We start from the raw sequence: 16,624 nt of genomic DNA on the forward strand, positions 1-16,624 counted from the left end.
TCTTGCCTAGATGGCTCAGTCCTGCCTCCAAGCACAGAGAATCCAGCCCTCTAGGGCTGTCTCCACAGTGTAAGGGCCTTGAAGAGAGATACTGTGTCACAAACATTTCAGTATTCTCCACAGCATCTTGCAGTAGCTTTGTACATAGCAAGTGTTCAATTTCTTTTAAAAATATTTAAAGTGCAATATTATTTCTTCCTTAAATTGATAATATCTTCCCCAAGGCAAGAATCATCGAAGCCTAGGCCAGTGGAAGACTCGAGAGCCTGCTGGGTAGTCCAGCAGGAGGAAGCTGCAAAGAGAGGATGAGGGCCAGAGAGGAGTGATCCATTTCCTGAGGAGCAGCACCCTGAGGGAGAATGGGCATTTGCCTTATGTGGCCTAGACTGTATCCAGAACTCCTTCTCTGGAGATGAGAGGGACAGACCAAAGTGTGGTTCTTGTAGTCACAATGATGCTCTGTACATACATGCTCTGTAACTAATAAACGTCATCTCTACTCCCCCTGTGTAGACACGTGTGCCGGCTTCTCCTTCCTTAGTGTTCTGCTTGATCCAGAAGCAGGCCCAGGCCAGAGATCCCCTGGCAGGGTTGAGCTACCAAAGAGCCTTCCGATTATGGACTCCAGCCAAGCGGTGCAGCCTCATGTCCTCCTTCTGGATGTGCTCATAACAGGACTGGATGAGAGAGGAAAAACAGTCAGGCACCAGGAGGAAACACCAAACCTCAACACCTGGAATGAGTGTTAGCATCTGATACAGCCTGATTTGTAGATGAGGAGCCTGAGGCCTATAGAAATGAAATAATACCCATTTTTTCCATTATACCAGCCTGCTCCTATCATGGTGGAGAAAGCACTAGACCTAGAAGTCCAGATACCTGTGTTTGAATGTGCGACCCACCTTTGGGGATCAGGACAGGGATAGGAACTAAACCAGTGGTTTCTTTGGTGTAGGACACACCTTGATCAGGCAGCTCATACACCAATACTGCCTGGCACCTTTCCTGCCAACTTCTAGCCTTAGTTGCTGGGAGCATGGAAAGAGTCTGCCTGTGGGCACACACAGCATGTGTCAGAGGTAGAACTGGAACTTCCTGACTTGGAAGCTTCTTCCCCTTCCTCCCCCCCCCCCCCCTTTATATGTCCTCTGTTCTAACATGTGGTTAATTACTAACATTCATTAATCATGAGATTGCAAGAAATGTCCTTTCCATGAATTGGGAGACTACCCCCAAACCAGAAGACGAAGGATCCCCCAACCTTACCTTACAAACACAAGCCACAACTCAAAGAGAAAGGAGAGAGTAGAGATGCACATTTGTTGAGCAACCAGGATGTGTAAGGTCTGAGTCACTGTGTCAATAGTTCCATTTACCCCATTGCCATGGCTAGAGACCCATCTCAGAGCTGACTGACGACTGCCCCAGGGAGCAGAAAGAGATAGCTATGCATATGGAAGGCAGCATCATATAGTGGAATTTCTACCAATTTGCATTATGACCTCAACATGTTATTTCCTTCTACCCTGTTAAAAAGGAGAGGAGGCTGGGGGGAGGGAAGGGAGGTCCCTTCCAGTCCTTACTTGATTCTGTTAATAAATTAGATCTGTTCCTAGAAAGAAGCCAGTGCCCCTTCCCCTTCCCTGACTATCTCACCTCCAGGGCTGTCAGCAGGAAATCATACAATCCTCCTCTGTGGATGGGGTCCATCATGTCCCTGATCACATGAATTTCTGCTCCCAAGTGCTGGATCCTAGGAAATGTACCCAGAAATCCTTTAAGCCCTAATTTAGGAATGGCACAGGGGAGTAGTTAATGATGTCACAGCTGGAATCCTATAGTCCATTCTATCCTAAGAAAAGCTCTCACCACCCAAGCCAGCTGAACAGGACCAAAGGGACTCATTCTTGAACCTCTCTATATCCTTTCTGTACCAATCTTCTGTCACCCCCTATGTAAGAGTTGGCTCACCGGGCACGGGACACAACATAGATGAGTAAGGGCAGCAGGTCATCCATAGGAAGCTTGTATTCCCTCTCTAGGACCCGGGAAAGCGTGTCCTCAATCTCAACATAGGTCTTCTGAAGCATCTCCAGCTTCTCCCGGGGATCCACCGTGGTGCTATTGTGGAGATGTAGTAGGAATAGCCCTCATTTAGACAGGGCTTAAAAAATGGGAAAGCTCTAATCTTCACAACAGACTTGTGAAGTAGGTAGTGCAATGAAGAAATAGGCTCAGAGAGGTCAGTTCACTTGGGATCACATAGCTAATGCCAGAGTCAGATTTGAAACCAGGTCTCCTGACTTCATTTTGTCCCCTAGGAGGGCAGGACATCCTAAGGTCATCTGTAAGTCTTCCTTCATGGAGAACTATGCCTTAAGCCCCACTAGACTTTTTTTTTTTTTTTTGGGGGGGGGGGGAGGAAAGAGAAGTGAAAGGGAAAGAGAATCTTCAATCTGGAATGAATTTCTCTCCACCCCCCACACCCACCCCCAGTCTGATGGGAGATAATTTCTGCCCTCAAGGATCCCCTCCAGTCTGAAAGAAGACCCACCCCTCAAAAAAGACCTAGTCTAATGGGAAATACTAAATCCTTGCAATGAAATTTCCCCAGTATAAATCAGAAATCAATAAGTGGACCAGTATGAAAATACACATTAGTGACTGGAGCCAGCCAGAGTAAATCCAGGAAGACTTTCTGGTAGAAACAGACTGAGTTGGATTTGGAGAGGAAATACTTGTAGAGAGAAGGGTCAGAAATACCATCAGGGGTATGGCCCATGTATCTAACAGTATAGACTACAAAAACGCAGAACAAAGCAGGGAATATTGCTAAAGGAATGTAGTTTGGAAGAGTAGAATAGAAGCATTTGACATAAAGGAAGCTGTGTGTGAAAGGGCACTGAAGGAAGGCTGGCTGGGCAGTTTGTCTTCGGTGTGGTGGGGAGGGAACTTTGATGGACCCATCTCTTGTTTTACTGCCAAATTACATGAATGAATGAATTGGGAGACACTAGGGTCAGATATTGATGTCTTGTATATCCGCTTAAAAAGCAGATCAAAGTCATTTGATAAAAGTTTAAAAAGAAAAATAGAAGACCAGAGCAAAATCTTGGAGGCAGCACCAGCATGAATAATGACAAGATGGCGGTATTAAGGTCAAGACTGACAGTGTTCCCTGGTGTGTGTGAGCTTAGGGCAGCAGGCTGCTACCTGCCTGGAATAGGATAAGGGCATGGTTTTCAACTGTGGGTGAGAATGAAAGGGGGTTGTTCTGCCCCCCTCCAGTGGGAGGGAAGATAGCCCACCCAGCTCTCGTTTGGGATGGTTGACCCCGAAAGGGTGACTCACATGATCTTCTGCAAGCACTCAGTGGCAGAGAGGAAGCATTTGTCTCTAACCAAGGAGTATCTCTGCAAGAGGAAAGAAAGAACCAAAATCAGACCAGGACCCCCTACCCAATGTTCTCCCACCTACCTTAGCCCCTCCATGAGACCAACCTAGAATCCAAACCCCTCCATCCTGATGATCCTCAGCCCTTCATTATTCCCCTTCAATCCCTGCCCCTCACCTAGCACTAACTGACCTCTTGCCCCAGCCTATAATTGGGCCATTGAAGAGTCATTATCAATCCCATGCCCCAGGATCAGTCAGACCAGACTTCACCCAAAGGCCTAAACCAAAAAGGACCTTGGAGATCACCTAATCCAGGAGTGGAGAACCTGGGGTCTTGAGATCACATGTGGCCCTCTAGGTCCTCAAATGCATCCCTTCGACTGAATCCAAACTTCACAGAACAGATCCCCTTAATAAAAGGATTTGTTCTGTCAAACTTGGACTCAGTCAAAAGGCTGCACCCAAGGACTTATAAGGCCACAGGTTCCATACAATCCAACACATTCATTTTAAAGTAAAGGAAACTGAGTCAGAGTAGTGACTTACCCAAGGATCCATAGCTAGTAAGTGGTTGAGTCAGGACTACAGTCCAAGCCCAGTGCTCATTCTATTACATCTTTCTGCTTCTCCAATCTAGACAACACAAGTCTACTTACCATACCTAGCATGTTTTTGTGGTCACTACACAGTCCATCTGCAGCCCTCCCCCCAAACACACACACATACACACACACACACACACAAATTCTTGAAGTCTTCGTCTCTATTCAGTCTCTTCCTAACCTCTACACAATACCTGCTCCCTCTAGGAAGCCTACCCTGATAATGCCAATGACCGCAATAGAACCTTCTCACTCCTCACTCTGTCTCTACCCCCTGTACCAATCAAGAGTCCTGCCAGAAGTTAGCTGAGTAGGTGTTAGCTACCTGGGAAAGCAATGACCTCACCTGATTGGTTGTCAGTGTGAGGTCCTTGAGAGGCCACAGGTGCCTGGAACAAGAGAAACGGGTTTTAGGACAAAGCAAGAGGAAAAGGGCTCAGAATTTCCTGACCCTAAGGGCTGGTTTCATCATTGAGCATTTTGCCAAAATAAGCCATAAAATATTCTTGAAGCAGGCCCTTCAAGATCATCTATTCAACTACCACACCCCTCATTGTACTGTAGGATCCCCTCCCAGTATGTCTACCTTATTCATATTTAATTGTTGATCACAAATTACTTCTGATACAATATAAATAGTAACATGGAGGCTTCAACCTCATTGGACAGACAACAAAATTGAGGCCCAGAGAGAAGCCTGAGATCACAGGATTTAGGGTTGGAAAGGACCTCAGAGTTATCTTGTATAACTCACTTGTTCTAACTAAGGCACAAAGACCAAACCTACCCAAAGTTGCACAAATAGTAAGGAGCAAAGGATTAAAACCTCTGGTTTTCTGGCTTTTGCCACTCCCTCCTAAAGCATCTGGTGGCACATTGAATAGAGCCTTGGACCTGGAGTCAGGATAGACCTGAGTTCAAATCTAGCCTGAAGATACTTACCACTACTTACTATGAAAACCTCCTTCTGCCTTAGTTTTCTTATCTATAAAATGAGGATAATAATAGAACCTAGATTCTTGTGAGGATTAAATGTGTAAAGTAATTTGCAAACCTTAAAATGTTGTGTAAACCCTAGTTATTATTGTTATGGTTATTATTGTGAAGTGGACAGTGAATTGGTAGAAGAGCTAAACCCAGGTCTCTGGACTCCCAGCCTGGAGTTTACCCAATTATGTAACATCTTGTTGTCTTCAGCTTGTGGCATTTAAAGACTGGTTAGATGTTTATCTCACCTGTGATGATTTCAAAGGGAGCTACCTCCATTGAGAAATGGACCCAATGAATGACCTCCTATGGTCCCTATCTATCCCAGATTATGTATTCTCAATGATTTTGACCAGCTGCGGCCCTACATCTTTGGCCTAAGCCCATTAGTGTGCACCAAACTGTTGAGGAAGCATATTTTAAATGAAACAAAACAAAAAAATTCCTTTTTAGTCTCTCAAGAAATATTTCTCCAGCCTTTCCAAATTGTTTCCTTTAGGCAAATGGGAAGAACAAAGGCTGAGACCTTCCTTTGAAATTCAGTAAGAATGATAACTGAACATAACTCTGGTCTAGATAAGATCATTGAGCTGCCCCCCCCCTCCTTTGAAGTGATTGGCCCCTTGCCCCACCTAAGGACTGTGTCTTCTCTTTGGAAATTCGAGGTTAAGATTTTGATCAAAGGAAGGAATTCCTTAGGAGGAAGAGTCCAAGAAGGAACTGACCAATTTTATAATGTTAACCCCCAAACTACATTTTAATATATTATGATCGTTTCTTTGTTCAAGATTCCTATAAATGTTACCTAAAATCTTTCTGGCAGAGAATCATGTCAGAGAACATGGGGAACTAATCCAGTCTGAATATGTCTCCAAGCTAGAAATAGTTTTTGAATACAAATTAATGTTAAATTCAGTAAACCTAGAAGTAGTTTGAATATAAACTGTTACATTCAATAAAATTGCTTCTGGCAAACTAAATTGCAGACTACATTATTAATACTTTTTTTTCTTTGACACTGTCCCTGTCTTACTCTATGACAAAGCCCTCTCCTAGGCACAAGGGGAACAGGTAAAAGTACATTCACAGTCCATGCCAATGGGGGAATAATGTGACAATTACAATGACTATAATAATAGATGCATAGTGTCCACAAATGTCCCCATACTCTAGGGTGCAAGACAGCTGGATTGTACAGGAGAGGAAAACTGCAAGGTCAGGCCAGTGCTCCCATAAACATCTCCAACATGTAAGTGGTGGCATTATACAGCAGAAGAGAGCCCTGAGTTGGGAGTCAGAGGGCCTGGGTTCAGATCCTTGCTCTTCCCCTTATAGGTAACCTAATCTCTCTAGACTCAATTTTCTCATCTGTAAAATGATGGAGTGGGATTGGATGCACTCTAAAGAGCCTGCCAGTTCTAAATCTATAATAATAAATATTATCTAGTTATTTGGAGCACCTTTTTCTTAATACAGGTTGCATTACTGCCCTGTGAAAAGACTGATGGAGACCCTGCTGAGGGAGGGGAAGACTGTCAAATGTTCACTGGAAGCAATGGCCAGGGTGTATCACATGGGATGGCTTTTCTCTACACCAGTGGTGGTTACCCTTTGTAACCTCACTAGCATCAAGAAATGGAGGTAAATGGCTAATCCATACTCTAAGCAACTCCTTTATCTGGAGAATCAATAAAAATATGCAAAGGGCATTAAGGAGAAAGAATGGAGGGCAAAGCCAAAGGGCTTCTTTGGGATCTGGGATGGAAGGGAGCCCTAACCCAGGGGATCTCACTCACTTCTGCACATCCAGGCACTCCAGCAGCTTGGTGTCTGGGAACAGGCTCAGGTCTGCTATGCCCTGGCTGTAGAGGTTGTCTTCTTTCTCATGGTACAACATGTACAGCATGAAGAGCTCTGGATAGAAGCAGGGCAGGATGATTGGCAGGACCAGCCTGTAGGCCTCAGGGTGACTATGGGAGGGAGAAAGGAAGAGTTAGCTGAGTGTGTGTCTGCAGGGATGATGCTTGGTATGACCTTCCTGTCAAAAAGACCAGGGTTACACATTGTTGTTCTTTGGTCATGTCTGACTCTTTATGACCACATTTGGGGTTTTCTTGGCAAAGATACTGGAGTTGTTTGCCATTTCCTTCTCCAGCTCATTTTACACATGAGGAAACGGAGGCCAACAAGGTAGGTGACTTGCCTGGGTCACACAGCTAGGAAGTATCAGAGGCCAGACTTGAACTCATAAAGAGGAGTCTTCCTGACTCCAGAAACCGGTACTCTATCCACTGTGCCACCTAGCTGCCCCAATAAGGCCAAGGCCACAAGTATCCCCTCAGCAAAACAGCTATTGGGAGGGAACTCAGCCTTTCCCACTTCAACCACATCCAAAATAAATGTGTCACATTTTAAACTTTACAAAATAGTTTAACAAGCATTGTCTTATTTGATCTTCCCAATACCAGAGTGAGTAAGAAAAAATGATCCTTATTCCCCACTTTTACCAGAGGAGGGGATTTAAGCCCTGCCAGGAAAGGACTGGATGGTTTCCATGATTCTAAAGTCAGAGAGTGAATCAGTCATAAATGGAACAATAGCCTTCATTAAGACATCCTGACAGCCCAAAGCTCTTCTCCCTCTACCATGGTCCATGTCCCTGTTCGGATGATTCAGGGTGGGAAGGAAGGGACCTCAACCATGGGGTACATACAATAGAAAGTGAACTGTCTCTGGGGCCAGAAGGCCTGGGTTCAAATTCCACCTTGGAATTTTACCACCTATGGGACTTAGAGCAAGTCACTTAACCTCTGTGGGCCTTCTTTTCTTTTCTGCCTCTTTTTTTTTGGAGGGCAATTGGGGTTAAGTGACTTGCCCAAGGTCACATGGCTAGTTTTTGTGTTAAGTGTCTGAGACCAGATTTGAACTCAGGTCCTCCTGACTCCAGGGCCGGTGCTCTATTCACTGTGCCACCTAGCCGCCCAGTATTTGTCATATATTTTGTTCTAAAGCTAGGTGGTTCAGTGGATATAGCACTGGGCCTTCAGTCAGGAAGACCTGAGTTCAAATGCAGCCTCAGACACACTACCTATATCACTTTGAATAAATCACTCAATCTGTCTGCCTAAGTTTCCTCAACTGTAAAGTGGAGATAACAATAGCATTTGTCTCCCATGGTTGTTGTGAAGATCAACTGAGATGATAATTATGAAGCACTGACCACAGTGCTTGGCATAAAGTGGGTGCTATACAAACATTAGCCATTATTATTATAAAACATGAGTTCAAATCCAACTTCAGACCTTTATTAGTTGTATCATTTTTAATCTATGCCTGCCTCAGTTTCCCCAACTGTAAAACGGGATGACAATAGCACTCACCTCCCATGGTCGTGGGGAGGATCAAATGAGATGATATTTGTAAAGTAGTTAGCACAATGCTTGGCATACAGTCAGTGCTATATAAATGCTTGCTATTATTTTATTACTAATGTATGATTTTATTATTACTAACACTAAGACTTTTAGATAGCTTTTCAAGGTTTGCAAAGTGTTTTATAAATGTTATCTCATTTGATCTTTTTATTTTTATCTTGATCCCCTACTACATCTTACCCAATTGCCCTACCTTCCTGCCTCCAAAAAGCAAAAATTAAAAAAGTTAAAGAATTAGAAATCGTCTGATTCCCTTATATTACACATGGGGAAACTAAGGTCCAGCAAAGGCTAGTGATTTGTGATTTAAACCAAGTCTTCTGATTCCAGATTTTGCTTTTTATTTTTCAACCTCAACAAGTATACATTCAGGGGCAGCCAGGTAGCACAGCGAGTAAGAGCACCGGCTCCAGTGTCGGGATGACCTGGAGATCAAATCCTGGGCTCAGACACTTAGCACCCACCCAGAAACACCTGGCCGTGTAACCTTGAGCAAGTTACTTAACCCCAATTGCTTAGGGGCGGCCAGGTGGCTCAGCAAGTAAGAGCACTGGCTCCAGTGTTGGGATGACCTGGAGATCGAATCCTGGGCTCAGACACTCAGCACCACACCCACAAATAACTGGCCGTGTAACCTTGAGCAAGTTACTTAACCCCAATTGCTTAGTGGCAGCCAGGTGGCTCAGCAAGTAAAAGCACCGGCTCCAGCATTGGGATGACCTGGGGATCAAATCTGGGCTCAGATACTTAGCACCACACCCAGAAATAACTGGCCGTGTAACCTTGAGCAAGTAACTTAACCCCGATCGCTTAAAAAAAACAAAACAAGTATACATTCAGTGCCTATTTTGTACACATTCCTGTGTCTGGGAGAAAGTTTGGGTAAGTAATCACTTAATTGTTATTTATTTAATGAATTTTTAATTTTTCTCAAAGTGAGGTCTGTGGAGCCCTGAGACCCTTTCAGGGGGGTCTGAGATCTGACAACAATTTTCATAATAATTTGCTTATGATAATTTTCATAAATATTGTCTATTAAAATCCTCTTTTCTCTTCCAGCTACATATCTGCATGAGGCCAGATTTTCTTCATATACTTCAACCAAGACAATATATCACAACAGGTTGGATACAGAAGTAAATATGATAATCTGACTGTCTTCTATTGTCAAACATTAAATACTTTTTTTAAAACGTGTGAAAAATATGTGAAACAATACCATTCTTCACACTAAATATTTTGTTTTAGAAAATGTATTTTTCATAAAAATATGTTAGCATATCATGGATATATTATTATTTTAATGAAGTAATATGTACTTTAAATTTTTATCAGTTTTAATTTCTAATGTGATAAATAGATAGATATAGCCCATATAAACAAAAGCTCTTTGGAATAAGCCTCAATAATTTTTAAGAGTATAATGGGGTCCCAGCACCAAAAAGTTTAACAACCTGTGTACTAGACATGTAACTGTGTCTCAGTCCTCTGCACACAAGTGGGTAGTTAATTATTGTTTGTTAGATAGTTCAAGAATGAATTGTATAAGCCAGGCCACAGAGCCCCGAAGCTTCTACCATGGATCCGTCATCTCTTTCATTTTAATTAGACATTCCTTTGTTACTGCCAGCACCTCATTTCTCTTTAGTCTCATCTCATTTCCTCATTTCACCTTGTACAAGTCACCCCTCTTCTCCAGGTCGCAGTTCTCCATTTGTAAAGTGTTGGTGGTGGAGAATTCAGGCATGGTACAAAAAGTAAAATACAGTAAGAATGACAAAGACAAACTTGGGGCAAAGACAAGAACACTCACACTGACCTAACGAGCCCCCAGGGGGGTCTAGATTATTGAAATCCACAGACCTCACTTTAGGAAATGGTGCCCAACTTTCTCTGCCCCACCAAGATTGAGTGCACCGCTCTCATCCTTCTCGTTAGCCTATCCCAAAGGCCTCTCCTCTGGAAGTAAGGTCCAGAAGGTGAGATTTAGAGCTGGAGGAATTTAGAGACCCACAAAGTACAGCCCTGGGGTCAAATCCAGCCACCATACCTGGTCAGTATTGACATTGGTGGAAAAAAAAGCCAGGCAGTCAGCAGTAATTTGTCAGCCTGGAGACTAGTCCAACCCCTTTGTCTTAGAGTAGTGGGCAGTTAGAAGAACTCAGATTCCAACCCACGTCTTGGGACACTCAATCCCTTTGCCTCTTCCACTATACTTCTCTGGGAGGGAAAACCAAGGGCCTGAGTCAGCTACATACAGGAAACCTAACCCATAGGGAGCAGAGAATAGAGTTGGATCCCATCTCCAGGAAGTCAAACCTCAGGGAAGCCAATTTAGAAACACCAAGGTTGAGTGGAGGACCCCGGTTACCTCTTATTGGTGTCTTCACTCTCCTCCTGAACCTGGCCCTGCTGCTCCAAGGCTACTCCCAACAGCCCCCTACAATCGGACGAGAAAGAAGCAGTTTTCCCACGCTCCTCTTAGAATCTCATAAAATCTTGAGTTGGAAGGTATCTAGAAGCATCTGAGAAGCCACCGCCAACTTACTGATAGAAAGCCCAGATCTCCTTGGCGTGATGTTTCACCTCCTCCTGGGCCAAGACCAAGAGGTGTTTGTTGGCCCCAATGCCAGAGTAGGTGGCCTGGAAAGCCAGCGTCAGCAGCTTCAGCAGCTTCCCCAGGGGGTGCACAGAAGATTTCAGGGCCTGCACAGGAAAGGGATGGCTCTACACTCCCTCAGAGAATTGCATGTTCTCAAGGCTGCCCTTCATCACTCATGGCCTGTCCCACTTGCTTTAGGTCTTCAGACCTTTAAGGCATTCCTAGGTGTCCTATGAACAAGGCTGGGCACTGCTGAGTGTTCCTGTTTGTTCTTTATAAAAAAAGCAGGAGCACAAGGAAACAGACACCCATCTCCTATGCCAGGGGTCTTAACCTTGTTTGTGTCATGGACCCCCCATGGCATCCTATGACTGGTGAAATCTGTGGGTCCCTTCCCAGAATACTCCTTTTAAATAACTAAAGGAAAAACAAAATTTCAATTAGATATTAGTAAAAATACAAATACATTTTTTTTTCATCAAAGGGAACCCCCTGAAATCTATCCATGTGGACACCAGGTTAAGAATCCCTGTTCTACACAATACAAGAACTGGAAGGACTCAAGAAAAGAAAATATCAAGACTAAGAGGCCCCTTAGGACATTGAATATAGAACATTTGGCCTGGAACCTGGAAACTTGGGCCTTGGAACCCTGCAATGTCAGAATTGGGAAGGGACCTAAGATCACAGAACATGGAATGTCAGGGCTAGAAGGGACCCTAGAACACAGGGACTTTGAGAGTCATAGTTAGAAGGGCTCTTGTAAAATAGAACGTAGAAAGATAGGTGGGACCTTAGAACACAGGATGTCAGAGAACCTAAGTCAGGATTCAGAAGGAACTTAAAACATAGAATGGGTGACTCCTACTCAATGTTCTAGACTGAGGAGAGGCTAGGAGAGGGAAAACAAGGCAGCAGACCTGAGTTTAGTCTCAGCTGTGCTATAAAATCGCTGTGTGACATTTAGGTGATGGTGCCCAGCATAGTCTTCTCTCATGAGAATGGACTCTGAGTTTGGCTTTTCCTCTGACATTTGGACGAATCACTTTTTTCTTTAGAGAACTTCCCAGAGCACTCTGAGGTCAAGGGATTTGTCCAATGTCACACCGCCAGAATGTGTGCCCTTTATGACCAACTATCTACTATACTGGTTCATCTCCCTGGTAGATAGAACCTAGGGCTCCTATGGTAAGGGGTGTGAGAAAATAGAAGGGAGAAGGGGAAGAGGGAGAACAGACCACCCAGTTATAGTGGCAGAGAGTTGGAGACTGGATGTAGCAGCAGACCTCTAAGCTCAGAGAGCCAAGCAGGCTCAGGATCCAGGTGCTAAGAGCCCCAGGGCACTCTTCTCTAGGGAAAGGTACAATTCTTAAGGCTAAGCACCAAACTAGACCCAGGATCAGCTTCACTATTGCCTGATCCCTGGCCCTGAACCCCCTCCCGACACCAATACCACCACCAAACCAAGGGAATAAACAGACTCAGGACTAAACTCTGAAGGCCATGCTGCCCCGGGTCTCTACCCTCCCTACCCTGTCTACACACAGAGTGATGTGTCCATCACTCAACCACTCTGCAAAAAATCACCATATCTTCCAGTCCCCTTTCTCTTCTTACTAATGAGGTGAACCCAAATGTCCTGATGAAAAAAGCAAAAAGAATGGGGAAAGGGTGCATCAGCTAGGTGGCGAAGTGAATAGAGCACCGGTCTTGGAGTCAGGAGGACCTGAGTTCAAATCCGGCCTCAGACATTTGACACACTTACTAGCCATGTGACTTTGGGCAAGTCACTTAACCCCAATTGCCTTCCAAAAAGCAAAAAAAAAAAAAAAAAGAATGGGAAAAGGGAAGGCCACTACCTGTCCTTACTCTGCCTCCCAACACCAAGGTATTCATTTTCTTTACTGGAGCAAGAACAGGAAGGGAAGGATGAATGCATGAATAAATGAAAATTTTCAGTCATTTATACAGAGCCAAGAGCAGGAAATGCAGGAGGGATGGATGGATGACCATTCATTCATTCATTCATACTGGTCTGAGAGCAGGAAGGGCAAGTTGGGAGTTCAAAACTCAAGGAAGGTTTAAAAAATAGTAACAAAAAAAAGGTAAAAGTTCTGAGGGTCAAAGGTAAAAGATTCCCTAGATTGTTTTCAAGCAGCTAAAGTCTCAGGAAGTGAGCAGAACTCATGGTGGTCTCTAACTTAGGGCCTGATCCTTTAGTCTTCTCTCCACTCTTAGCCTTAACTTTCTCATATGTAAAATGGGAGTGATAACCTCTGCTCAGTCCACTTCATTAGTGAGGACCAAGCCAGGCATTAATAATAATAAAGTCGCTCACATTTTATATAGAGTTTTAAGGTTCCCAAAATGCTTTTCATGCATTTTCTCTTCTGATCCTACCACCCACTCTTCATAACAGGGATTATCTCCATTTCACAGATGAGGAAACTGAGGCTCAGAAATGTTCTATGGCCTGCCTATGGTCACAACGCTAATAAAAAGCAAAGGACAAATGTGAATCCACTGTACCCTTGGCCCTAAGTTCAGAGCTCTGTCCATAATACCAGACAGCTTTGAAAGGCATAAACCAAGTCCCACATGTGAGGCTCCCCATGGGCAGCTAGCTGTCTGGGAGCCGCCAGAGACACAATCCCCCTCCCTCCCCACCAGCCTCCATTACTTTCTGTAGGTAGAGTTGGAGTGACTCTGCTTCCCGATGTGCTGGCAGTTCTGCAAGTATGTCCTTGATCTTTGCTGAGACTTCATCCGGGTTACTTCTGGGTCCCAGAAGACACCAAAACATCTCATGGAATTCATCATCCTAAGGAGACGGGGCCCCACTTCCTGGCCTTGTCTCCCCCCCCCTCAGACCAGGGACTCCTTCTCAGAGCCCAGCACAGGACTGGGCACACAGAAGGCCTCGGTAAATAAAATGGAATGAGGGTGACCAACCTTCCCGCCCATCCATCCATTCATCTATCTGTCCACGAGCCCCTTAGGAGCTGGTGGCCTGTGGTCCTTTGTCCTCACCCTTACCTGTCACAGAAGAGATACTCTTGGGATTTCCGGAGCTCCTTGGCTGTCTGGACATGGAAGCCCAAGAAAGCTTCCTGAGAATCCTCTGCACAGTTAGAATGGATGAACTCCCGGAACTGCTGGTAGATTCCTTGCCATCGGCTCTCCACGGGAAAGGCATCTAGCCCCAGCTGGCTGGAGACAGGAAGAGAGAGCATGTGGGGCATGTGAGCCTATTTCCCTTGATTCTAGAGACAAAAGGGCAGTTCCCTGTCTGTATTCAAATGAGACGCAGAGTGAGGTACAGGGCAGGGTGGTGGATGGAGGAGAGCTCACCGTTTACAGGTATGCATGGGATCCAGAGGGTGAGCCGTTGTCTCTAGGACGCCCTGGGTATGGAAGCCCTTACCGACCCCAGTACTGAAGGAAGCCTTTAGGAAGTAGCCATTGGGAAAAGTGATTTTGCCCTGGAATGAAGAGAGAATAAAGTAGGATGTCGTGCTTGTGAGTAAATAGGCCATACCTCCTCTGGACAGAAGATACTCTTCCATTTGGAATTAACCTCCTGGCCTTTGGCTGCTATCAAGTTAACCTGATGGAATTCATCAATTTTATCTTGCAGTTTACCTGGTACAGTCATGCTCTACCTACCCCTCTACCCCATAGTCTCTGCACAGTACAGTGAGACCAAGGACTCTCTCTTGTTTTGTCTGCTCAAAGCCTGGCACGATGCCTAGAACATAGTAGGGGATGAATAAGTGCTTGTTTATTGTTGATTAATTGATGGACATTATCCACAGAAGGCTCCTGCCAGAAAGTAGACGTGACCTAGAAGGAGGAGTTGATGCCCATGAACACTAAACTCCCCCTCTAAAGCCCTCCTCCAATAGCTCATTATAACCCAGAGGTGACCGTGAGCTCCTGAGGGCTATGCTGGAGGAAAGGAGCATCTGGCAGTTCCTCCCAACTTGGTGTAGCTTCAGCTATGAGCACAGGAAGGGGTGTCATCTCAAGACCCAACTAGGTGCAGAGAGACTCATCGTAGACATTGGCTGCCTAGGGGTGAATGTTTCAGGCTATAGACATTCACTAAATTTGCTACTACTGCTCAAGACCTCTGTCAGCAGAGACAGGGTCCCCACTTAAGAACTTACAGAATTCTGGCTGGTTTTATCCATTGGGTGTGTTTGGAGAAGGCAAGGAGGGGTTGGTTACAACCCAGTTGGGGGAAAGATTCTATTTAAACCTAAGAAGCTTTAGACTTGCTTTGTGGGCTAGGGGGGAGGGGAGGAGGAGGTGGTCAAGTCGGTGTGCTTAAAAATAGAATCATAGGGATCGGACAGAGATAAGATTGTGGATTCCATCCCCAGACTTCAAAGTCACCCAAATGTCCAAAGAGACCCCTCACCCAGCCAACCCTGGACCTGACATCCTCTAGTCAATACCACCATCTTGTCTCTTCCCCTGCAGAAACACAGCTTAACTCAACCCAAAACCTGGCATTAATAGTAATTCTGGAAGAAGGGAGAATTTAAGTGACCCCAAGCTCAAGGCTATAATCAACTCTGCCGAATCTATTCTACTATAGCCTATCCCACCGAATGACTAAATAGAGGCTGCTTACCTTCCCTGTGTAGGCCAAGTCTCTTGTGAAGCTGCCCTCATATAGTGAGTCATCTTCCAACAGGAGTATCCCAGGGCCCTGGCAGAGATATGGTGGGAGGAGAGCCTGATGAGGGCTTAAGAAGAGTGTTAGGGGCTGACTAGGGAGCCAAAGCAGCAGTAGTCAGCACCTCAGCTGGCCAAGACAGAGTAATCATGTTGTTGCTGAGTACTTCAGATACCAATTATTGACTTGATCTTTGACAACAATCTTGTGAGGTAGGTAGTGCAAATATTATTTTCCCTATGTGACAGAGGAGGAAACTGAAGCACAGAGACTGCCTTGCCCACAGTCTCACAGCTGGTAAGGGTGAAAGATAGGATTCGAACCCAGATCTCCTGGCTCCACGTCCAAGGCTGTTTTCAGTATACAGTGCAGGTATTTTCGTGCCCTTTTTGTAAAGGAACAACCCAAGCTCAGAGAGGTCATGACTTGCCCAAGGTCACATAGCTAATATATACAATTCAGTATTTTGTCATCTGTCAGAGAGTGCAGTCATTTGGATGGTACAGGTGTTATCTCCAATGCAGGGAGAACTACTGGACAGCAGGGCAATCCCAGGTCTGGGGACTTCAAAGCAAGAGAAGTCACAAATGCTTGATTTCTGGAGAGAGTCAGAGAGCAAATTAACCAGGAATCTTCCCCGTGATCTTCAGAATCTGGAGCTGGAAGGAACCTAGAGTTCATCTGGTCTGACCTCCTTAATTCCAGATGAGGAAAGAGACCAGTGAGGGAGGGAGGGGGAATCCATTCAGAGTCATCCAGCTCAAAAGGAGCAGATCAGAAATCTTACTCCAAATCCCACGTTTTTCCAACCACACCAAACCACAGCATGGGTTACAAATTGTTTTCCACCTTGCATACTTGTAAAGTATTTAGTACAAGTTTGTTATCCCCATTTTACAAATAACGAAACTGCAGTTCA

The 16,624-nt window shown here is 44.9% G+C and overlaps 1 protein-coding gene across 3 annotated transcripts in view; it reads right to left on the reverse strand.

Annotated features, from left to right (window-relative positions):
* ALS2CL (ALS2 C-terminal like) overlaps positions 1 to 16,624 on the reverse strand; it is a 60,708-nt gene that overhangs the window by 584 nt on the left and 43,500 nt on the right. For 2 of the 3 annotated variants that reach the window (XM_069095892.1, XM_069095891.1), the window contains exons 15-26: positions 15,661 to 15,738; positions 14,373 to 14,503; positions 14,058 to 14,231; positions 13,702 to 13,798; positions 10,968 to 11,125; positions 10,791 to 10,859; positions 6,782 to 6,955; positions 4,345 to 4,387; positions 3,352 to 3,413; positions 1,972 to 2,121; positions 1,657 to 1,753; positions 7 to 677 (exon numbers count right to left, since the gene is read on the reverse strand). In XM_069095892.1, the coding sequence (XP_068951993.1) occupies positions 597 to 677; positions 1,657 to 1,753; positions 1,972 to 2,121; positions 3,352 to 3,413; positions 4,345 to 4,387; positions 6,782 to 6,955; positions 10,791 to 10,859; positions 10,968 to 11,125; positions 13,702 to 13,798; positions 14,058 to 14,231; positions 14,373 to 14,503; positions 15,661 to 15,738 (1,314 nt within the window). In that variant the 3' untranslated portion in view covers positions 7 to 596. The remainder of the gene's footprint in view (positions 1 to 6; positions 678 to 1,656; positions 1,754 to 1,971; positions 2,122 to 3,351; positions 3,414 to 4,344; positions 4,388 to 6,781; positions 6,956 to 10,790; positions 10,860 to 10,967; positions 11,126 to 13,701; positions 13,799 to 14,057; positions 14,232 to 14,372; positions 14,504 to 15,660; positions 15,739 to 16,624) is intronic. The other variant, XM_069095893.1, reaches the window with a different exon arrangement.

Source organism: Petaurus breviceps, unplaced genomic scaffold (genome assembly GCF_028583685.1).
Source record: "Petaurus breviceps papuanus isolate PSGF00001 unplaced genomic scaffold, PetGlider_PUasm1.0 227, whole genome shotgun sequence".
Lineage (NCBI taxonomy): Eukaryota > Metazoa > Chordata > Mammalia > Diprotodontia > Petauridae > Petaurus > Petaurus breviceps.